The sequence below is a fragment of the Neolamprologus brichardi genome, chromosome 23, assembly GCF_056152115.1.
Source record: "Neolamprologus brichardi isolate AB-2024 chromosome 23, ASM5615211v1, whole genome shotgun sequence".
NCBI lineage: Eukaryota > Metazoa > Chordata > Actinopteri > Cichliformes > Cichlidae > Neolamprologus > Neolamprologus brichardi.
The window spans coordinates 38,931,447-38,954,770 of record NC_142125.1 but is presented as its reverse complement, the minus strand read 5'-3'; the positions used below and the strand labels follow the sequence as shown (position 1 = coordinate 38,954,770).

The 23,324-nt window shown below is 40.7% G+C and overlaps 3 protein-coding genes across 3 annotated transcripts; 2 read left to right on the top strand and 1 right to left on the bottom strand.

The window, feature by feature from the left end:
* Nucleotides 1–3,305: 3,305 nt before the first annotated feature.
* unc50 (unc-50 homolog (C. elegans)) lies at nt 3,306–6,694 on the bottom strand. The gene is made up of 6 exons (XM_006807114.3): nt 6,588–6,694; nt 5,477–5,742; nt 5,170–5,290; nt 4,923–5,062; nt 4,556–4,663; nt 3,306–3,820 (listed from the first exon to the last, which is right to left on the bottom strand). Exons 2-6 carry the CDS (start codon nt 5,736–5,738, stop codon nt 3,684–3,686), a joined length of 768 nt encoding a protein of 255 aa, XP_006807177.2. The 5' UTR covers nt 5,739–5,742; nt 6,588–6,694; the 3' UTR covers nt 3,306–3,683.
* A 480-nt stretch (nt 6,695–7,174) lies between these two features.
* On the top strand, nt 7,175–14,400 carry LOC102780848 (NADH-ubiquinone oxidoreductase 75 kDa subunit, mitochondrial-like). The gene is made up of 19 exons (XM_087836354.1): nt 7,175–7,264; nt 8,156–8,232; nt 8,377–8,468; nt 9,057–9,164; nt 9,302–9,378; nt 9,502–9,583; nt 9,678–9,808; nt 11,234–11,419; nt 11,514–11,648; nt 11,862–11,976; nt 12,122–12,267; nt 12,363–12,491; nt 12,587–12,716; nt 12,948–13,108; nt 13,206–13,360; nt 13,477–13,652; nt 13,738–13,872; nt 13,962–14,034; nt 14,145–14,400. The coding sequence occupies exons 2-19, from the start codon at nt 8,160–8,162 to the stop codon at nt 14,234–14,236; spliced, it is 2,196 nt and encodes a 731-aa protein (XP_087692480.1). The 5' UTR covers nt 7,175–7,264; nt 8,156–8,159; the 3' UTR covers nt 14,237–14,400.
* A 2,288-nt stretch (nt 14,401–16,688) lies between these two features.
* LOC148096299 (ras-related and estrogen-regulated growth inhibitor) lies at nt 16,689–23,324 on the top strand. Its single transcript, XM_087836730.1, has 7 exons — nt 16,689–16,740; nt 20,194–20,250; nt 20,380–20,453; nt 21,664–21,802; nt 22,080–22,173; nt 22,797–22,868; nt 23,216–23,324. Exons 1-7 carry the CDS (start codon nt 16,689–16,691, stop codon nt 23,322–23,324), a joined length of 597 nt encoding a protein of 198 aa, XP_087692856.1.

Below are 23,324 nucleotides of genomic sequence, written 5' to 3'. Positions count from 1 at the left end.
TGATTGTCTGTCATATGTTATATGTAGCACCAGGGTCTTGGAGGAACCTGTTTTCATTTTACTCTGTTCTGAACCACTGTACATGATTGAAATGACAATAAAACGCCACTTGACTTGACTTGAAAGCTGAATGCTCTTTCTCATTAAATTTATCTGCTAGATAAAAGTACAGCTACTTTATTTCCCATTGAGAGAAAAAAAAATATGCACACTGAGAGATGGAGAAAGGTGTGAGAAAGACAGCAGAGGAAGATGGTAAGTAATTTTCAAAGGTTAGAACTGTACATTTGAGAGAAACATTTTATCAGCTGGAAATTTAACTCATACACATCATGTGATTAAATTGTGTTTTTTGTGAAACGTCATGCAAAATTTTGTGTTATTCAAAGACTGCGTGGAAATATTGTACCAGGCAGTTAGATACAGTTGAGTGCACACAAAACTAGGTCGTTTGCAGAACTGTGGTGAAGATTACAGTGATGCACAATTGGACTGGTACAAAGCAAGCTTTGGTGTTCATGGTCATTAGGTTCAATCCTGAGTAGGAAACATCAAATATATTTAAATATTTAGCCTCCTAGGACCTGGCGTCCACATATGTGGACATCACATTTTGGGTTATTTAGACCAAAATACTCAATTTTGCTCTACAAGGGCCTGATATCCACTTACGAGGACATTATACTGCTACTGTTCTATCGAAATTTTAAACGAATATCCTCATGTGGCTCTCATTTTTCTTAGAGACAAAAAATTAGGGGAAAAAAATGGTAATCTGGTAATTCTTTGTTTTTACATTCATCAGGACCCAATCAGCCCAAATATCAAAGAGAAATTAAAAATGCATGCCGTGGAAGAGTTCGGGTCTTAGGAGGTTAAAGTGACGGTGCTGATTACATTCACACACTGAATCCTACATTTAATACTTCTTCACACAGCCCTTCTCCATTAGTATCTACTTGAGTCAACTCAACACCAATTTAAGGGTTTTCTAATAGGTGGCAGCACCTGGTACCAAGTCCTTTTTAGCACCTATTGAGCCAGGGATCCAAGCGATCCAAGGCAATCCAAAAATGTGGCGTCGTCAGACTGCGTGTCACTCGGTGAGCGATGAGAGCGTGGGATAACAAAAGAGTTTGAGATTACAGAGGAGCTGGCATCAATGCACTCAGTGAAATGGATGACAGCAAGTGATTTATTCACTTTTGTTACTGTCAGAGCACTTCACACCAGTATCACTGATGGACTTTTAATCTTTTCTGAAAACTTAGAGATGCTGAGAAGATGTTCCTTGGAGCTACCTTCATGTGTGCATTTCTGTTACTGTTACAAGGGGAAAAAACTGCAGATGAAGTAATTCAACTACAAGCGAAGTTCTCTGATGACTCTGCAATAGTCGGCCTCATCACTGATAGGGACGACAAGGAGTACAGAGGACTGACTCAAGACTTTGTGAACTGGTGCCAGCTGAACTACCTCCAGATTAATGCCAGTAAAACCACGGAGCTGGTGGTAGACTTCCGCAGGCACAAGCATCCTCCACTGCAACCACTGAACATCCAAGGTATGGTACCTGTGGACAGCTACAAGTACCTTGGTGTTCATCTGAACAATAAACTGGACTGGACTCATAACTCAGACGCTCTCTACAGGAAAGGGCAGAGCAGGTTGTACCTGCTGCGGAGACCCAGGTCTTTTGGAGTGGAGGGCCCACTCCTGAAGACCTTCTATGACTCTGTGGTGGCCTCAGCCATCTTCTATGGTGTGGGGTGCTGGGACGGCAGCATCTCTGCTGGGGACAGGAAGAGATTGAACAGGCTGATCCAAAGGGCCAGCTCTGTTCTGGGATGCCCTCTGGACCCAGTGGAGGTGGTGAGTGACAGGAGAATGGTGGCTATCTCCCACCCCATGCAAGAGACTCTGACAGCACTGAGCAGCTCCTTCAGTGGGAGACTGCGGCACCCACGGTGTGGGACAGAGAGATTTCGCAGGTCTTTCCTCCCCATTGCTGTCAGACTCCACAATAAAGACTTTTGCAGCTGATCAAACACACAAACCCACACATGTGCAATAAGACTGCTACATGTGCAATTCTTCTTCTGACAAAGTTGTAGTTTTGTATTTTCCTACTCAGTTGTATATAGTATTTGTATTTCTATTTTATTCTATTGTATATATTATTCTATTCTATTTTATTCTACTGTATATAGTATTTTATTTTATTCTATTCTATTTTATTGCATTCCAGTGTTTTCTAATTTCTGCTACATAACTTTGCACTTTTGCTGTAACAAAACAAATTTCCCACCTGTGGGACTAATAAAGGTCATCTTATCTTATCTTAAAATAGCAGCAGCACTTTGTATAAAGTTAACCTTTTTTTTGCAAAAATATGTACTTTTTGCTCTGGGAATGTTGATTAAATAGTGATAACATTTTAACATGCCTATTTTACCTTTCCATTGCTTAATTGTAACATCTGCTCTTACCAACAGCCATTTATGAAAAAATAAAATTAATATTAAGCAGAACTGAGTTCAGTTTATTGGTGCGGCATTTGGGAAAATCAATTTCTCACTCATGACATTTTGAATGAGGCCACACTGACATGCACACACAGAAAGGCAAACATCCCATAATTATTGAAATTACTTGAATGATTTCTTTAATCTGTGCAGGCTGGATATGATATGTTTTCTTAAATAAAATTACATTTTTATGGACTTTAAGATAAATTTTCTACATTTAGGGCTATTTATTTATCCCTACTGGTAACATAACTTTCATAAAGTTAATGAGACTACATTAATTTTCCATTTTATTTAGAACATCACAGGATAACACGATGACTATTTTACCCTTTTTTGCTTTGTATCAACAGTATGAACTGATGAGACACACTGAACACATCTGCTAAGATATTCCAGCCTTTGTAATAGTCACTCTTCATTTACACAGAAAGCAAAAGCATCAGCGATGCTTCAGCGAGTTTCTCAGTTGTGATTGCAACTGCAACAGCGACACCGTGAGACGGAAGCATGTTACTACAAAAGCAATCCAGAGAACAAAAACGCTGCTGCTGCTGGGAGCTTTTAAACTAAACTGCCCTGAACCTGTGCCAGCACATAAAACTGAGGCACCTTAAGTTAAAACGTTTTATTGAAAGTGCTTTGGAATGTACACTTTTAGAAAAGAAAAGAAAATAAGTTTGCATCCCATGTTTCTAACTTAACGTTTTTTTCCTTCTTCAATAAGCAGAATCTGATTATTTTTTTAAGAAAACTCAAAGAAACAAAGCAAACTCATCAGAAACAAACCTCTGTGTTTATATTACAACCTGCCAGAGTCATATTTACAAATCATACAAAAAAACAACAGTAAAAGCTGCGTCTCATCCCCGCCCCCCATCGTTTCTGTCACCAGTCTGAACACATCACCGTTTACGGACTTTGTAGCTGCAGCTTAACATCACAGCCAAACAGAAAATCAAGAGAGAGCTGAGCAGTGTCACCCAGCTCGGCATCAATCAACCAGTTTACTAAGAGTCCCCCAGAGGTCCCTCTCAGCCAAATCCTGTCTGACAGCAGCTGGACGTGGAGTCATTGTCACCTAGAGATGAGCTGAAAACAGATTTTGCGTCAGCCTGGAGCCAGCTAGTGTCCAATCTCAGAGGCAAGCCTGTCCTACATGACTCTGTACTTGTAAAAAGAGCAGAGACCCCGAGTGAAGTTCCAGCCCAGAGATATGGAGAGGATGTAGAGGAGGCCGAGCAAAGCAAAGGGGTAGAGCAGCACCACGGTGTTCTTCAGGAAGGGTAGAGCTGTGAGGATTGAAAGAGAAGACTCTTTACATGAACCACTGACAGCAAGAACTGCAATCACACTGAAACACAAACTACATTTCTCTCGAGGTATACGTGCTCCATGGTGATCATGCTGCTTTATAGCCACAAAGAAAATGAATCTCTAATAAGTTAAACCCTTCTCACTTTACTTTAGCGAAAAAACCTGTAGATGTGTGTAAATTCAAAGTTTAGTCTGCTGCACTTGTGTCAATGTCACCAAATGGCCACTAGGTGGTAGCAAAATCAAGATTACAGTTTAGTGCTGTATTACATTTTGTTATTGCACATCTAAGCCCATAAAATACTAATAATGTTAAAAAATTAGGGCTGATTGGACTTTGTAAATTATAGCAAAATCATAGTTGTTAAGTTATAAAAATTTATGAAACATTTTCATGCGCAGTAGAAAATGTTATGCTACTTTTCTGATCACCTTTTGGCGTTAATCACCAATTTACAGCAGCTTTTTAGTGATAACAAGGTGACACATTGTTGGAGAAATCAACAGTCAGTATTTTCAAAGATTAAGACTAAGAAAATCAACAAATGATGAACCTGAAAATTCATAAATTAAAAAAAATAAGATTTTTTTTTCATTTCTAATGTAACTAAGATATAATGAAATTGAATTTTCAGCAATAAATCAAAAACAGATTAAGAAAATGCATGCAGCACACCAGTTGTGTGCATTATGATGTGCAGGGTACTTACCGTTGTACCCTAAGAAGGTTATGTAGAGATAATAACCAATAGCAATCAACCATAGAGTGTTCCCGACAAAATATCCCAAGAACCAATCTGAACTTATCATCACAAGATCTAAAAACACAACACACAAGAAGAGTCATCAGTGCTGTAATTCATCTATGGAGAGCCTAAATATTAGCAACCGCCATGGTACAAAATTAAAGAAATAAGAAATGAAAAAGAGAAATGTAGTGAAGCAAGAGCATCATAAACATTTCTTTCGCCCTTTAAATTTTATTTTAACTGTACTGACAAACATTTGTTGGTTTGAATCAGATGATTTAATTTCACACGTGCTGATTAAACTCATACAGATCTACAGGCTACTCACGGTTGATGAAGAAAAGTTGCAGGAAGTGCAGGATGACTAAAAGCGGGTAGAAAGCATTGAGGTGAACGTCAAATGCGTAGCCCCACTCCACGTCAAAGTTTCTGCTGGGTTGTTTCAGCAGGTACCTGTTGGTGACCACCCTGGAGAAGAACACATACGATTTGGCATGCAGTAAAGAACAAACAATACGCCTTAATTAGAGTAAATAAGAGGACATCTCATTAATTTATTCAATGCTACTGCTCACCACATTATAGTTGATATGAGCAGACCGACTCCTATACAGTCAACAAAGACGACCCAGAGCAGCAGCTTCAGCGTCTCCACGACTCCCATTTCCAACACAAGACCGAAGCCTATCGTTGACACTGCACAACAACACAGGAAGTGTTTAGGTATCATAGCAGAGAGCCAACATCGGGGTTTCACTGGCAGGACAAGTGATTGTTTAAATGTAGTCAAACCGATTAGGTTAGAGGTAAAATTCACAAATATCCTCATCAAACCTTGACCACAGTGCTCTTTAATTATTTAGGGAATGAGTATTGACTTACCACATAGCCAGATACTGAGCAGGACCAGGAAAGCAGGATCATCTCTGGCCCACTGATCTTTAGTCTGTTTCCTGTACTGGAAGTTGCGATACACTCTCTGAGGAGAGGTAAACAGGTAAAGCATCTGCCACAGGGCGAACTCAAAGTCCATTTGTCTGAAATGAAGCAGCCGCCGCAGATACTTGTAGCGCTTCGCACCCGCTGTGTGGCGTGCAGCGTCCCTGGAAGCCAGGGCACCGTTGCTGTTTGTGGTTGGCAACATGGTGCTGAAAATCAGATGAGAAGAGTGAAAAGTGAAAAGGACTCTAACCTGAGACAAAATTAGGATGAATTTATAACTATACTGTATTATGCCATTTTATGCCTACTTGCAAAGCTTCCAGAGCAATGATGGATGATTTACGTGCATTTCCACTCATTTTTATTACACCTGACATGCTCTGTGTGATACATTTGCCATATAAATGTGCTTAAATGCTTAGTATGAAGGGTTTGGTGCGTGATTGTAAAATTGATAAGGAACCCACAATAAAGCCATTTTGGAAAACCATGGACAGCCATAGAGAAGTTCATCAAGCTTAACTCCTAGACACGATGCCCTACAGCCTAGTGTAAGTTATATATAAGCTGTACCTTAGCTGTAAATTCAGGTTTCAAATTTGGCACATAGTCCTGCAAAGCAAACTTGTACACTATATCTTCTTAACCTGTAATATTATATATGTCCTACAGCAAGTTGTGATTGATAAGCATTCTTGGCTTTCTTCAATAAAAAAACAACTGCTTAAAAAGAACAGCACAGAAGCAGCTATCTGGTGCATTTTCACTAAGTTGCATCAAACATCTACACATTATGTAAAGTCATCTCATTCGTAGCAATTAAATAGGACACATACTAAATAATAATAGTGACTTCCTGCATAAACACTGATATGTTTTAATCTCCTTGTCGCTTTGTTTGCTAGCAGACACAGTTAGCACGTTGCTAGCTACTTTAATAAGATGAGACGGCCCGTTAAGTCTCACCAGCAATAACCATAACGCAAATTGAACAGTAGCTATTTAGTTTTTTGGTAAACGACTGAAATTCCTCACTTAAAGACAAAATTACCTGTTTCTCTTGTAGTCCTTCACATGAGAAAGCCCAAACTACTGCTCGTTTTCTGTAGCTGTTTGCATATGATGCTTCCTGAACTGTCGCGAAAATGCACACGTAGATAGTTCCGGTAACGTTCCCTTCCTCATGGGAAATGTAGTCAAAGGTGAAGTTTGAACTTTCATACGGCGAGAAAGTCTCCAGTGTGGCAATTTAAAACGCCGTGTAGTTATCAGTGGGTTTGTTTGTTTGTTTGTTTGTTTTGTTTTTTCCCAAAACACAGACCAATATATCATTACTTTGTTCCATATTATTAATACATTTTATATCCACAAGATAAAATTTACAAACCGAGTTCAGTTTCTTTTTTTTCAAATACCGTCATGTTTTAAATGATTGAGATTTCAAATTTTATTTTACATTTTTAATTTACTTTACTTTAATTTTTTTTTAATTTTTTTAAGTTGGGGACATTTTGTTGCTACATTGAAGCTACAGACTGTAAATAAAAACTGCAATTTATGCTGAATATTAGTGCTTGAACGAATTTAAGACTTTTATTGTGAAAAGTGTGACCTCGTATTCAAGCGGAAACACGACATCCTGCTATTTCTGCTCACGCCATAGCTGTTTCAATTGGTGGTATAACTAAGATCACCGCTGTTCTGGTCCAGAAGGCCAAATAGCGAAAGGTAAGAACCAAACAAATGTGATGCATACATGAACGCATCGACATATATGTGTAATTAAATGGAAGGAAACGAAAAAGGAAATATTTGAGCTTATAACTTCAGTTACCCTCTACGAACATGCAGCGTCTCTGTGTCCTTGAGTAATACTGTTAGCTGTCACTGTTAGCCCGCAGCTCATTAGCACATCCACATAAGCAGAGTATTATTTAAAGCTGTTGTGCTGTGCTGTTTGATGTTTTGTTGTCTCGATATTATTTGTAAATTCTTCATTTCTCTGCATTATTTTGTTAAAATGCTGAACACTGAAATCGCGGCCATAACACTTGTTATTGTTGACAACTGCAAAGCCCAGAAGCACTGGGTACCGTGGCTCAGGAGTAGGAGTTTGTCACTTAAACTAGACTTACTGAATCCAACATAACAACCATGTAATAAATCCTATATTTAATGTGTAAAATGTGATTATGTAGTAATTTGTCCACCCTATGAAAAAGAAAGTCTCATGAGGAGAGTTTGTACAGTTTGTAATAAAGTAGGAAGCTTGTATTACAAACTTGTATCGCTGCAAATATCTAATTAATTATGTACATGACGCCACTGCTGAGGCCCTCAGGTGTATTACAGATGTAGGACACTGTAACTTGCCTTGTGAGCGACATGATTTTGCATGTTTCTTTTATTGGTCGCCAGCATTTTCAGAATATAGATGGGGACAAAAGTGGCAACAGCAGAGCCCTTTAATTCACTGTAGTGATTGTGTTTTGAAAACAAAAGTAAAGATCTGGCATTTATGCTTGCTTTCTCCTTTGCAAACACTTGTGTACACTTTAAGTAATTATGATGACTTCAGCATTAGCACATTGAGTAGCGCTCATATGTTTTCTCTCACAGAGTCATGTTGCGACTGCCGACCGTTGGCCGGGCTCTAGCTGGAGCTGCCAAGGGCAGCCTGGCTTCTTCCAACCCAGGTATGGTCTGTGAGTTAGAGTCGAGATTACATAGCAGTTAATGCAAGTTTCTAAATGTAGCACCTACTGTATGCATGTAACAGGCATAAAAATGTGCCTGTTGATTGAGTAGGATCTTTTCTTTCTATGTGCATGCACTTCAAGTGCGTACCCCAGTGCGTGCAGCCAGCAACATGGTGGAGGTGTTTGTGGATGGGAAACCAGTGGAGGTGGAGCCTGGAACTACTGTGCTGCAGGTACGAAAGCTTCAGTACACAATTTTACTGCAAGCTGTTGTAGATGTCACCTAGTGTTGCCGGCTCATGCTGTGTAGTACTTTGTGGTATCTGTGTTTTCATGACAGTAATTTCGTGCATCAAAGTGAATCTGAGCTTCATATTCAAAAATGGGCTCAAATACACTAATTCTGTATCTAACAGGTAGCCAGTGTAGAGTAACAAGGATAGAGGGTCAGTTTTAGGTAGCTAACTAATCTCTGGATTAAGTTTTGGCCTAGTTTTCAAACACTGTGAAATAACACCACGCAGTCTGGATTTATGATTCCCTCAAGCACCAGTCGACTGGGCAGTAACCACTAAGGACAGATCAACTGACATTTAGTCACTTTCCTGTTTTATAAAGGAATATTAGTGTAATAGGAATGTGGATATTTTAGCAAAGCTTTGACTCATCTGTTAGTCATTTTCACATTTTAATTCTAAAGAAGTCAGACCACAAAATTAGCAAGAAAACGTAAAATACCTGGCAATCTATTCGCCAAAGCCTGGATTGTAATTTCACATCACGTATATTAACCAAATTGCCTTGTTTCTTTTCCTGGCTAGGCCTGTGAGAAGGTCGGGGTTCAAATCCCCAGGTTCTGTTACCACGAGCGCCTCTCTGTGGCAGGAAACTGCCGCATGTGTCTGGTGGAGATTGAGAAAGCACCAAAGGTAACGTCAGGCTCCTGTTTATACTTGATGAAAATGATTTTAGCTGAGACTGAGTTTAAGATGCTTTGGGACCAATCTCAGCGCAAATGATTAGTAATTTATTTGTAATGTATGCGTGTTGTGTCATGTGCCCTCAGCCAGTAGCAGCCTGCGCCATGCCCGTCATGAAAGGCTGGAACATCCTCACCAACTCAGAGAAAACACGAAAAGCCAGGTAAAAACTGTAGCGGTCTCTGGTTCTAGCTTAATGTTATTCAAACTTTGGGCACACTTTGAAAACATCAAGTCAAACGAAGGAAAACTAAAGGCGTGTATTCATGTGTTTGTGTCTCATCAGAGAGGGAGTAATGGAGTTCCTGTTGGCCAACCACCCGCTGGACTGCCCTATTTGTGATCAGGGAGGAGAGTGTGACCTGCAGGTAACCTTGCAGAAGTGTAATTTAAGTTATTCTCATGAGCGCATTTAGATCAAAGGATCAGCTTTTTTCCCGTCTTTTTCTCCTCTTTTCTCAGGATCAGTCCATGCAGTTCGGTTCAGACCGCAGCCGCTTCTCAGAAGGAAAGAGAGCAGTGGAGGACAAAAACATTGGGCCTCTCATTAAAACCATCATGACCCGCTGCATCCAGTGCACGCGCTGCGTCCGGTGAGTGTCATGTACACATCAGTCACGAATAATGTAATAATGTGGCATTAACAGCGATGTAATGTGGGAAAAGACACGTTACATTCATGGAAGGTCCACAATTCCTTTATAATTGTGTTTTAAACTACCTAGAAACCGAACATAAGGACATAATAAAGACCGATAACACACTTATTCATCTAAAACGCACACATACATGCACAGTGCTAGACATCAATGTGTGCTTCAAGAGGGAAAGGTCACAGTAATTAGGGATGCACCGATACTGGTATCGGGTATCGGGACCGATACTGTAAAATGTGTGTGTACTCATACTCGTAAAAGTTAACCGATACCATGAACCGATACTAACTTATTTCATTAATCAGAGGGTGGCTTGTCATTTCTGTTGTAGTTTTTTAGATTGGCCACTAGGGGGACATCCCGCGCTAAACAGGCACAGGGTTAGACGAGTGAGACTGGCAGCTCCAGATAAAAAAGAGAAACTGGAGGCTGCTGTAGCTAGGCTAAACAAAATGTCAGCAGTGTGGAACAGCCAACTTTAACTCAGGTTTTGGAAAAGCGATGAAAAATGTCAAGAGAAAATCCACGGGCAGTTAAAATAACAGAGGCTCTGACTCATTTTATCGCTCTGGATGACCAGCCAATGCCGGCCGTGGAAAACATAGGATTGCATCGTCTTCTCAGCATACTCGAGCTGCGATATGAAATTCCCAACCGCCCACACATCAGGGAGATAATGGTGCCAAAACTTTCTGAAGAGGTAAAGACAAGCAGTGTGTGCGCGATGTCAGTCCTTGGTTTAACGGGACAGTGGACTGATGATCCACGGGCAGATGAGGAGTTTGTTCGTCAATGCCAAATACTTTCGTTATTTTGTTTGTTTGTTTACAATATGGACACTCTGTAACAATTTAAAAGTTTATTTTATTCCAAACAGAAGTGTTTATTTATTATTCTGAAAGCTCGAGACAGTGCCAATAGTTCAGTGATATTTTGTTAAATTACAATGTGGAGACTCTGCAATAATTTAACAGAAGTGTTTATTTTTCACTTGAAATTTTTTTGTGGTCATTTTTATTAAGATTTTATTTTTTATCAGCAGAGAATAAAATAAAACCTGTCTTCCAATTCATTGCATTTGTGTGTGTGTGGTAGAAGTATCGGTTTTTGTACTCTGTATGGGCAAGTACTCAGATCCAAGTATCGGTATCGTATCGGTTTGAAAAAATTGGTATCGTTGCATCCCTAACAGTAATTAAAGAAAATATTGCACTTCTGTAATAAAGGGTGAATAAATAACTAAAAGCAGTGTTGACAGATTTGATGTACAGTGATTAAAACCAGTTCATGCTTTGATGGAGCTGTAACATTTGCATGGAGGTGGATATTCAAACAGCTTGCCCTGCCTGCGTGCGTTTGTAGTTTTGCAAGCGAGATTGCCGGCGTTGAAGACCTGGGAACGACAGGAAGAGGAAACGACTTGCAGATCGGGACGTACGTGGAGAAGATGTTCATGTCGGAGCTGTCGGGCAACGTTATCGATATCTGTCCTGTGGGGGCGCTCACCTCCAAGCCCTACGCCTTCACTGCAAGACCGTGGGAGACTAGGTAGGAAAGGGTCTGATGCTCGATTGTATTTAACACGAGTTCTCTTGAACTTCCAGGAGCAGTTTTACGTCATGTTGTTCTGCCGTCTTTGCAGGAAAACCGAGTCAATCGATGTGTTGGACGCTGTCGGTAGCAATATTGTTGTGAGCACACGTGGAGGCGAGGTGATGAGGATACTGCCCAGGCTCCACGATGACATCAATGAGGAATGGATTTCTGATAAGACCAGGTAATACAGAACAGGAAATAAAGTCTCACACTTTATAATCATCTTTAAAACAGTTGGGTGTTTTTTTTTTTAAATATATATATATATATATATATATATATATATATATATATATATATATATATATATATATATATATATATATATATATATATATATATATATATATATATGTATGTATTCCACTGTATCTGAACTAAACTGTATCTGCAGGTTTGCATATGATGGGCTGAAGAGGCAGAGGCTGACCCAACCAATGGTGAAGGATGAATCAGGTCAGCTGACCCCGACCACCTGGGAGGACGCTCTCACTCGTGTTGCTGGAGCAGTAAGTGCTTTTGCTTCTTTATTGGCTCTTGCTTGGTAATTAAATTAATCATATATAAATTCTGTGAAACTTTAAGGTTTGTTGTTGTTTGTAGTCATGAAGTTTGGGGCTGTCGTCATGTCGTCATCACATTGTGTTTGTGCAGCTGCAGAGCGTGCAGGGGAGTGAGGTGGCAGCCATAGTGGGAGGGATGGCGGACGCTGAAGCTCTGGTCGCCCTCAAAGATCTCCTCAACAGACTCAACTCAGAAAACCTGTGCACTGAGGAGCTGTTCCCCATGGCAGGTGCAGGGTAAGGAAGAGCCTCCCATCATCCCTTAGGTGCTAAAATGCATGGCTTTATTAGCTGACAGTGTTATTTTTTACATCTCTTTTTGCTTTCTGCAGAACTGACCTGCGTTCCAACTACCTGCTGAACTCTCGCATTGCTGGCATTGAGGACTCTGACCTGCTGCTGCTCGTGGGAACGAACCCTCGCTATGAAGCCCCACTGTTCAATGCCAGAATCCGCAAGAGGTAAACACATATCACAGTTAACGGTTTGTTATTTAAGTCTAAGTTTTAAGTTGTTTGTTTTTTTAAAGTTTGGTAATTGTTATCGTCTCACTCAGCTGGCTCCATAATGAGCTGCAGATTGCCACGGTGGGCCACAAGGTTGACCTGAGTTACACGTACGATCACCTAGGAGAAGACACTTCAGTCCTGAAGCAGCTGGCCAATGGCACACATGCTTTCTGCGAGGTAATGGACACGCACGTCGTCCAGTGAGATTCAAAATGGTGAATGGCCTTAAACGCTTGACTATATAGAGAATGAACTACGACAATCAGATTGCCTGCTATGAGTGAGCGCTTGAAGACAGTGGGAAGGAAAAACTCCCTTTTAACAGGAAGAAACTTCCAGCAGAACCAGGCTCAGGCAGGGGCAGTCATTTCCAGACTGAATATCTTTTTTTCCGCTCTCTCCTGGCAGGTCCTTTCAGCTGCCAAGCGTCCAGTTGTGGTTGTGGGCAGCGGCGCTCTGCAAAGAGAAGATGGAGTTGCAATTTTGAGCGCCGTCTCCACCATTGCTCAGAACGCCCGAGCCAGCAGCGGAGTGGAGGACAGCTGGAAAGTCCTTAACGTCCTGCACAGGTACAGCTAAGCAGCTGATTTCAAGTAACCCTAATGCAATGAGATACAGTAGATGCTCATACTGTGTGTGTGTGTGTCTGTGTGTGTGTGAGAGCAGGGTGGCGAGTCAAGTGGCTGCCCTCGATCTAGGCTACAAGGCCGGAGTGGACGCCATCAGGAAGAATCCACCTAAAGTGCTTTTCCTGCTGGGAGCTGATGCGGGCTGCATCAGCAGAGCTGACCTGCCCAAAGACAGCCTCATCATCTACCAGGGTATACACACACACACACACACACACACACACACACACACACACACACACAGATTTGACAAACCAAATGCTGCTAATCTGGGGACATGAATGAACATCAATTTGCAACCCCTTCAGGTCATCACGGTGACGTAGGAGCACCAATGGCAGACATCATCCTACCCAGTGCTGCATACACGGAGAAAAACGGCACTTATGTCAACACTGAAGGCAGGAGCCAGCACACCAAGATAGCCGTCACTGCTCCTGGAGTCGCCAGAGAGGACTGGAAGATCATCAGAGCTTTGTCTGAAGTAAGCAGGAAGTGTTTTGAGTATCCGTACTGATGTTCACTATTAACACGAAACCAGTCATCTTAACGTCTCTGTGCGTTTACAGCTGACGGGTGTAACGCTGCCCTACGACTCCTTAGATGAGATCCGATCCAGGCTTGCCGAAGTCTCTCCTAACCTGGTCCGTTACGACGATGTCGAGGAGGCGAACTACTTTAAACAAGCCAATGAGCTCGCTATGGTACAGAAACACTCACAGTTAGTTGGTCTGCCTCTGATTTACCTGACAACTTTATTCAGCTGTTTATCTCCTCACTCTGTTCCTCTCAGACTGTGAACCAGGAGCTCTTAGCAGCTCCTCTGGTGCCGCCTCAGCTTACAGTAAAGGACTTCTACATGACAGGTACGTTTGTTTACTTATTTTTTTAGTATATATAATAGCTGTTTTTTTTTCTCAAAATAATGTACAAGCAAATATGTATCATAATCTGTGCTGCTTCTTTCTGTCTCCAGACTCCATCAGCAGGGCTTCCCAAACAATGGCGAAGTGCGTCAAAGCCGTCACAGAAGGAGCCGCCGCCGTCGACGAGCCATCTGTTTGCTGAACGCTTGATATGACGACAGCTCTGAACTTTGTGTTGCTCCATAAGTTGAAGTCGCCCTCAATGCTTGTGTATACTGTTGAATTGTTTTCGCCGCTGAGAACCAGCTTTGTGGAATAAATCTGAGAAACATACAAAATATAAATAAAATCCTAAAAATGTCTTTACTCCAGTTTTAAGGAGTTTTTTTTCCCATTGCATTATTTTAATAACATTCAAATTATATCACTTATGACCAGTGTTGGTCAAGTTACTTGAAAAAAAGTAATCAGTAACTAATTACTGATTACTTCCCCCAAAAAGTAATCCCGTTACTTTACTGATTACTTATTTTCAAAAGTAATCAATTACTTAGTTACTTTTTAAAAACACGATTTACAACCTGAATAGGTAATAAAGCGATAGATCTTTCAGCCCAATTCTACTTTTTCTGCATAATCCATCATACAAAATGTAATCAAATGGAAAAGTCTCTTTTTAAAACTTGTTTTATTAGTTTTAACCTTTTAACTTTATGCATCAAGCAAAAATTTAATTATATGCAACATTCTCTGACTTGAAGAAATTTGTTTAATATTTAAACCTATTTTCTGCACATTCCAGCACATAAATTTTTGTGTGTGTGTTTACACTCAGTCTTTCAAATAGATGCAAGTAAAACAAAGCAGAAAATAAATAAAGTCAAAGACTAGCGGTCCTTTTGCTCTATTTTCACCTGTAAAGCAGGAGTGGGGTAGGCGGAGGTTTACCCTGGTGCAGGTGTGCTGCAGCGGTCAATGGAAGAATCCGCGAGTTTCTCTGTGAGTTTCCCATTACGTCGTAGCTACTCGGTGCTTGTTTGGAAGTTTAGGGGTTTTTTCGCTGTAAAAAGAAGTTTTCTTCCCACGCACAACGGACACTAATGTTTTTGTCACTTTTTATGGAATCAAACTCAAAGTAAGGTCAGTACTTTCACGCTTTAAACGCTGCACGCTCATACTCTCTCCCGCACTCCATATATGATCCATTGTTGATCTGCACACAGCTGTTGTCACGAACGTCGCACTCGCTTACGTCACTTTAATGAGACATTCTCGCAAAAAATCACGGTTTTAGTAACGCAGTAACGCAGCGTTCCTACGGGAAAGTAACGGTAATCTAATTACCATTTTTTCAATAGTAATCCCTTACTTTACTCGTTACTGGAAAAAAGTAATCGGATTACAGTAACGTGTTACAAGTAACAAGTAACGTTACAAGTAACGCGTTACTGCCCATCTCTGCTTATGACGCCTTCCAAATGCTTTAAAATCAAACAAGTCCTCATATTCTTCACTTTATTTTTGCAATGTATGTTTTTTAAAATATGTATTATATTACTAGACTCTAGAAAGGAAGTAATAAGTCAGAATTTGGACTCCTGTAGGAGCTCTGCATGTTCTGAGTTTAAAATAATCCTTATTTACACTGAGCTGCTGTGCAACTCCTCACTTGATCCACTGTTGGAAACAAGTTTTAGCTCCTCTCCCTTCCTTTCTTCTGACTGGCTGCCCCTCACAAACAAAAGACTGCAGGTGCTGTGACTGAGATGACCATATAAGGACGTCCTATCTCTATGGCATGTAGATCCAAGTGCACAAAACAATATGTGAAGCCTGAGCTTTTGACTCACAGAGTGGCTTCATGTTTTATATGAGCATCCAGCATTGAAGCAGTATATCTGCATGGCAGAAGGTAGCAAAAAGCACGATGGGTTTCACACCTTCCTTCTGAAATGTAGCTGTTTAAAAGTTTTTTAATATTCATTAAATATATGCACATACTTGAGCTTCAAAATACGCTCTCGGCCCAGTTGACATTCTGAAATTGAAGTATGTGCACTCAGAGGCACTCACCTGAGTCTCAGAGTTATTATAGTGAGGCTTGAGATCATTTTGGACTCTGGGTCGATATCTGGTGTCAAAGAACTTCTGTGGATAGAGGCGAGCTTTTGATGTGATTAAGTAGTTAAAGGAGTGCCCGTGTGTTTGTTCTCAATAGATCCAAAATAGGATGTGCGCTCGGAGTTGGACGCCATTCCCACAGACAAATGGCTCCTGTCATATGCAGTTTCCTAAGGGGGGGGGGGCACAGGAGAGAAGAGGAGACAGTCTCATCTCTCCACTCTCTGTCTGCTCAGTGTCTAAGACCAAGCAGCGAGTTCATTTATTTATTTTTTACTACTCCCCATATCTGGAGTTTATTTTCACTTTATGGTCAGTACTATTGCAGTAGTAAGTTTTCTATTCAGTTTCTGGCTTCATTGTCCGTGCTCTTTCTCAGTTCTTTGAGACTGTGTGCAGTTTTTATTATTTTGACATTTACTTTTGTTTTGTCTCCCAAAGCTGGCTCAGCATCCTCTGCTCTTCCCTGCAGGGCATCAATCGGGGACAAACAGCAGGGCACGCGCTGGACTAATTTTGGCTACAACAGGAAAATGGTTCCAGTTAAACTTCTCATTCTGGGAGCTCAGAACACTGGGAAAACAGGTAAGCTGGAGACAAAGCAGCTGAAAACCACAGGCACGCAGAGAGGGGGACGTGCTTTGTAAGTTCTGAAACAGATAACATCTCAGCAGTGCATGAAAGAGGTTAAGTTTAGGGTTAACTGCACGTCACGGTTTAAAGGTTTTTGCTAAAAATGGAAAACCTAGAGTGTTTATCTTTGATAGCACTGACATGTACCTCCATCACCTCCACTGCTATGTTTTGAATGTCATACAGGTCTGCTACTTTTGTCCAGCTCTAAAAGTAGCTCGTCTTCAGTTGAGTGTAATAGACAAACTTGTTGCTTTTCATTTCAAATGTTTGTGCGCTCGACTATGAGCTCAGCTGCTTTCATGCATTGAGAAGACAGATTCATAGCACAGTTATAGAGACATTACAACACACCCATAACATTTTAATATTACACATATTCCTACGAAAATAACTGAGGAAACCGGGTCCTCTAAGCGACAACCATTTGTTTCCCCCTTCACTTTTGGACTCAACATTCTCAGTGTGGTGTGACAAGGGTATAAAACAGTTCAAACATTTATATGTGGATGGTGTTTTCGATAGTTTTCCCAACTTGTCTTCTCGTTATAATCTCCCTTTTACCCATTTGTTTTGCTGTTTTCAAATTCGAAATTTTGTTGCCAAGTGTTTCCCAGATTTCCGCTCTTTACCTCCAGAACAGCAGTGGGAAACTACATTATCATTTATTCCTCATCACAGAGGAACCATTTCGAAACTCTATGATGCTATTCTGTCTTTTAGTAACCACTCTAATGTTAAGCTTAAGTGTACATGGGAAGGAGAACTAGGAATTCGAATACATGAGGAGTTTTGGGAACAGGCTATAGCGAGGGTACGATCTTCCACCTCCAGTGCTCGTCTTGGACTAATTAAATTTAAGGTCATACACAGGGTGCATTTCTCTAAGTCTAGACTTTCTGAATTGTATCCAGAAGTGGAAAATAAATGTTGCCATGGTTCTCCTTGTCACCTTAGCCACATGTTTTTTCTGTGTCCTGAGCTACAAAGTTTCTGGACTGGGTATTTTGCTATTATGTCAACTGTTCTTGGGGTAACTCTTCATCCTTGTCCTCTGATTGCTGTATTTGGGATTCCTGTTCGCACTTGATTCCACACAAAAGGATATTATAGCCTTCACATCCCTATTAGCGAGACGTCTAATATTGTTGCATTGGAAGTCTGTTAAGTATCTTACTATTTCCCGGTGGCTTAAAGATGTCATGTTTTTTTTAAAACTTGAAAAAATTAAATATACGTTGAGAGGTTGCACAGCCAATTTTTTTCACAAGTGGCAACCCTTTATCTCTTATTTTGCTAGTCTAGAGGTATTGCCTGTTTAAATGTACTTCTGTTACTGTTATATTCCTCTAATATGTTTGATGGTTGTGTTGATCTGTGTGGGACTGGGGGGGGGGGGGGGGGGGGGGGGGGTATTTGTTTTAGAATGCGTTGTTTTTTTTCTTATATATATATGTTTATTTACTTAGGGAGATGAAGAAAGGTTGATTGTATTTCGGTAACTGCAAGTACTGTTGTTTTCTTTTTTCAATAAAATTTTTTTAAAAAAAAAAACCAAATAACTCAGGAAACATAAGACGTGTGATGAGTAAAAATTATCATACATTCTTACAGTATAACAACTAATGCGAATAGCAAACTACAAAAATAGCAATGCCAAATTTAGCTGTCGGCACTTTGTCAATGGTTTAAAGGCTCACACATCAAATTCCATTAATTTCTTTCATATTAGAAGGACCAGAGTAAATTTCAGGGAACAAAACATCTATGCACAATGTCGACAAAGTCTGCATGCTGGGATTTGATTGTGACAGTGGTGGGCAGCATGCCTGAAAGTAAACTCAGTGTTTTTCCAGGTGTAAAGGCTCAAGTGATGGTTTAAACAAGCGTGTTTAACCTTTTAATGTATCCTGATAAAATACAGCAAGGCCTTAAATAGCAGACATGAAAGTCAAACAGACACGAGACTTTTGGGCTCTTTCCACCCAAACACAAAGGAAGCACTTATGCGTTTATTTAAATAAAGTCACTAAGAGCGTCGTTCTGAAGGCAACACTCACATAAGGAGGCATGACGTGAGGATGCTTTAGATCAGATTGTCAAAGGAGCTTGCAAAGAAAAGCGTCTGGACTTCTTTAAGTTACTTGAAGACGTTTCACCTCTCATCCGAGAAGCTTCTTCAGTTCTAAGGTCAAATGGTGGAGAGTCCCAGATATAAACCTGGTGGGAGTTTCCCCCACAGAGGGACAAAAGGACCCCCTGATGATCCTCTAATCGCCTGAGCCAAGGTGTGGAACTGGGTGTGGGTCCCAATCAGCCAGAGTTTCGGGTGAGCTCATTGTGAAACCTGGCCCCACCTTATCATGCGAATTCCTGAGGTCAGATGGCCCAGGATGTGAGTGGGCGTTAAGGCGTCTGGGGAGGGAACTCAAAACTGGATTATAGATGGCAGAGAGTTGGTGTCGTAAACCACCGCCTCTGTTCAAAGATGGTCGCTCACAGTGGACATAGATGGCTTCTTTCACTCCTCTTTCAACTGGAGGTGGCTCTTCTGTGTTGTGCCATGCGCTTGTGAAGTGGCTGTTTGGTCTCTCCAATGTAGAGGTCTGGGCATTCCTCGCTGCACTGTACAGCATACACCACATTGTTAAGTCTGTGTTTTGGCGTTTTGTCTTTCGGGTGAACCAGTTTTTGTCTGAGCGTGTTGCTGGGTCTGAAAGAGCCACCTCCAGACTCAGCTGTCCATCTGCATCTTAAGGATAAAGGACACTCTTTCGAGGATGCCAATGTTCACATTTTGGACAGAGAGGACAGATGGTTTTAAAGAGGAGTGAAAGAAGCCATTTATGTCCACTGTGAGCGACCATCTTTGAACAGAGGCGGTGGTTTACGACACCAACTCTCTGCCATCTATAATCCAGTTTTGAGATCCCTCCCCAGACGCCTTAACGCCCACTCACATCCTGGGCCATCTGACCTCAGGAATTCGCATGATAAGGTGGGGCCAGGTTTCACAATGAACTCACCCGAAACTCTGGCTGATTGGGACCCACACCCAGTTTCACACCTTGACTCAGGCGATTAGAGGGTCATCAGGGGGTCCTTTTGTCCCTCTGTGGGGGGATACTCCCACTAGGTTTATATCTGGGACTCCCCACCATTTGACCTTAGAACTGAAGAAGCTTCTCGGATGAGAGTTGAAACGTCTTCAAGTAACTTAAAGAAGTCCAGACGCTTTTCTTTGCAAGCTCCTTTGACTACGATGACCTGGATGACTGAGAACCTTCACAGACATTTAGATCAGATTCAAATGACTAAAAGGAACTTTGTGTGTGTGCGACTGTGCAGAATGTGTTAGAAATGTGCTTCTCGCCTTCAGCCACTGTGTCTGTTTTGTGTCCCCAGCGCTGTGTGTTCGTTTCATAACCAAGCGATTTATTGGTGAATACGACCATAAAAAGGGTAAGACCTGGGTAAATATTTTTGCATTGCTGACAGTAAACATTACATAACTTACCCGAGTTCTTCACTGGCAGGATTTTTGAAAGTGACACAGTTCTCTGTGTGTGTCTTTGTGTGTGTGTTCTTCAGAGGTGACCTACAAATGCAGCCGGGTGGTGGATCAGGAAGCAGTCGATCTGGAGATTCTGGACTTAACTTGGAAGGTAAATATTGGCTTTTATTTGTAGCTTTTTAAAAGGCTACACTGTTGCTCTGTCCAAATTATTTGTTATGTTTTTCAAATGAAAGCATTTATTTTGCAAAATTTTCAAATGTTTTTTGTTTTGCAAACAAGTTTTTGTATGGAGGGTCAAAAGTGCCAAAATAGATTAACTAATTGCATCATTAAATAATTAATTGACTGTGTCATTAAGTAATTAAAATTGAAATTATTTTATAAATATGTAATTAATTAAATAGCAATTCATTTCTTTTAAAACTTCAGAAAAATGTTTTATTTATTTCCTATTTTAATTAATTTACTCAATGTTAAATTAATTATTTAATGTTGTGTTTAGTTCATTCATTTTGTCACTCATGGTCCTCCACAGTCTACAGTGTAGTTGGACAAGTAATGCCATTTGTTTCAGTTGTTACACCCATTACACTTGTTTCCTAATTCTACCAGTAGGTAGTTCAGTTTCCAGCTCCTGCATCTGTAGGTTGTGCTTGGGAAAGATACTGAAGATCCTCTTTGTGGGTGTGCATGAGTGATAAAATAAAAATACCTGTGGATGCAGCTTGGAGTGTAAAAGTGCTTTGAGTACTAGCTGAAAGTTATTTCCATCAACCATGGACTAAGTGTTGGTAGGACACAGAATACTAATTAACTTTCCAAAGATCAAAGGAGTAGGGCTCGATAAGTGTTCAACTTCTACCGCCTCCTGTTCTGATATAGTATGTATAATATGTTCATAGTATATAAATTTATGTTTATTTCATATTGTTGTATATGAAGTCTAAGAATCTTCAGGGATTGTACTTACACCTTTTGTTGTTCTCATTGGACTTGGATTGTGTTTTCTTGTTATTAATACTATACACAGAATTTTTAAAAATAAAGAAATATTAGCAAGGGAGTCCAGTATTGTATTGGCCACCCCATAGCAAGACGTTTCTAGGTTCTTTTTCTAACTTCGTTTCACTATGGGAATCGCCTTAGCGTAGTGAAACACCTCACTCTGTTATCAAAGAACCAGGGATTACGTTAAGTAACCCCATTGTTTTACCCTGTCCAAAGACAAGCTTGTCATGTGAGATGGTGATGTTGAAGTAGATGTTAGTGTGACAGTGTTAGCCTGTTAACACATATCCAGCTATGTCTATTGTTTATGAATAAATCTGAAAACCTTTTGATGATATATTCTCCTCTAGCAGAGCTCTGTAGCTTCTCTGGAGTCTTCCATTCGCTGGGCTGATGGTTTCCTGCTGCTGTACTCCATCACACAGCGCTTCAGCTTCCTGGAGGTCCCACAACTCAAGACGCTCATTGACCAAACCAAGCAGAATCTGGGTGGGGAGATAATTTGATCTGTATGAGAAAACGGCTGCTGAAAACTGAACTAACAGTCTGTTCTTCACACAAACATCAGGCCTCTGTTCTGTCTCTTTGATTTACATACACACATAAACACACCCACATATTCACAGATCGAGTGGACGTAGATTCCATGTTTGGTAGTGCCACCCTGTCTTCTGTTAGTAGTGTGCTGACAGAATGACTCCAGACTGCGTGCCATAGGGTCATCATGATGGTTTATTTCACTTCACTTTGTGTGTCTGTGTGTCAGTGGTCCCCGCGGTGCTGGTCGCCAATAAGGCAGATTTGGAAATCGGCAGGCAGGTGACAACAGACGAAGGACAGAGACTAGCCAAGGATTTAAGGTTTGAGCGCTCATGTTTTCATATGTGCATGGTAATACTGTACAATGCTTTTCTTGTCTTTGTTATACTTGATAATAAAATAACTTTGTCATTGATTAAGAAAAATGTCAGTCCAGTCAAGCTGGGCTGTAATCGTAAGCTGATACTCTTGTACACAACCAGCTGGCAAATCCCAGCTGAAGCTGTTTTAGCCTCCCCATCTTTGCTGTCCATCTGCAAACCACTTTGCAACCCCAGTGCCCCCTTTTATGCTGTTTCTGACTTAATCCACGCCAAATTTGCTGTCACTGATTCATGCTGTGCTCTGAGCTGGAGCTTCTGCTGTTACTCCCTCTTACTTCATGTATAATGTACACATGGGGGGATGGTGAGGCACACAGCATGTAAATTATATGGAAACAAACTTTTTGTGACTACATGGTCAATATTTTATTAATGAATTTCACATTTTTGTTACAGAATTAAATATTTATGTATAGTAGTGTATGTATTGGATATCAATTCTGCTCAGCCTGAATTCCACTATATGGTGCCTACAAAGTCTGAGTGCTAAATAAAGTAAGTAAAAACGATTTCCTTGCATGCTAACTAAATGAGCCATTGATTTCGTTCTGTGTGTTTAGGTGTGGTTTCAGAGAGTTGTCTGTGGCTGAAGCAGTCCTAGCAGTGGAAGCAGCAGTGCTTCAGCTCATCAGGTTTGTTTCTTCTGTGTTTTGTCAGACATGTGATATCCATGCTAGTCAGATTTTAAGCGTGTTTTCAGTGTTTCTACTATGAATGCAACATTTTTATTAATTAAATATACTCAAAACAACAGTCAGTGCTGCTCCTGATGGACTGCGCCCTGTCATACTGCAATAAACAAAGGTGGTACAAAAGATTTACTTATAGATGATGATAGGAAAGTTCCTGAACGATACTGGAAAGCAAAAACAATAATTAGATATCTCTCTTGGGTGTACTATTAGAGCCCAGAGGATTTTATGATTCTTTTTCATGTGCTGTTTGATTGTGTGTGTATGTGTGTGTGTGTGTGCCACAGGTTGGTGTTGGATCAGCAGCGCCCTCTGCCTGAACGTCGCTCCTACATGTTGACTGTTCGTCACGCTCTGACCAGGAAACTGACCAGATCTAAGACCATGCAGTGGTGA

What these genes read in the sequence shown, in the direction of transcription:
- unc50 (XM_006807114.3), bottom strand. Translation starts at nt 5,738, where the DNA reads ATGTTGCCAACCACAAACAGCAACGGTGCCCTGGCTTCCAGGGACGCT. An exon ending in GCTCAGTATCTGGCTATGTG is followed by an intron (nt 5,291 to 5,476) that starts GTAAGTCAATAC and finishes GTTGTTGTGCAG; the next exon opens with TGTCAACGATAGGCTTCGGT. An exon ending in GCAACTTTTCTTCATCAACC is followed by an intron (nt 4,664 to 4,922) that starts GTGAGTAGCCTG and finishes TTGTGTTTTTAG; the next exon opens with ATCTTGTGATGATAAGTTCA.
- LOC102780848 (XM_087836354.1), top strand. Translation starts at nt 8,160, where the DNA reads ATGTTGCGACTGCCGACCGTTGGCCGGGCTCTAGCTGGAGCTGCCAAG. An exon ending in GTCCTTAACGTCCTGCACAG is followed by an intron (nt 13,109 to 13,205) that starts GTACAGCTAAGC and finishes GTGTGAGAGCAG; the next exon opens with GGTGGCGAGTCAAGTGGCTG. An exon ending in CAGCCTCATCATCTACCAGG is followed by an intron (nt 13,361 to 13,476) that starts GTATACACACAC and finishes CAACCCCTTCAG; the next exon opens with GTCATCACGGTGACGTAGGA.
- LOC148096299 (XM_087836730.1), top strand. Translation starts at nt 16,689, where the DNA reads ATGGTTCCAGTTAAACTTCTCATTCTGGGAGCTCAGAACACTGGGAAA. An exon ending in TTCTGGACTTAACTTGGAAG is followed by an intron (nt 20,454 to 21,663) that starts GTAAATATTGGC and finishes ATTCTCCTCTAG; the next exon opens with CAGAGCTCTGTAGCTTCTCT. An exon ending in AGACTAGCCAAGGATTTAAG is followed by an intron (nt 22,174 to 22,796) that starts GTTTGAGCGCTC and finishes CTGTGTGTTTAG; the next exon opens with GTGTGGTTTCAGAGAGTTGT.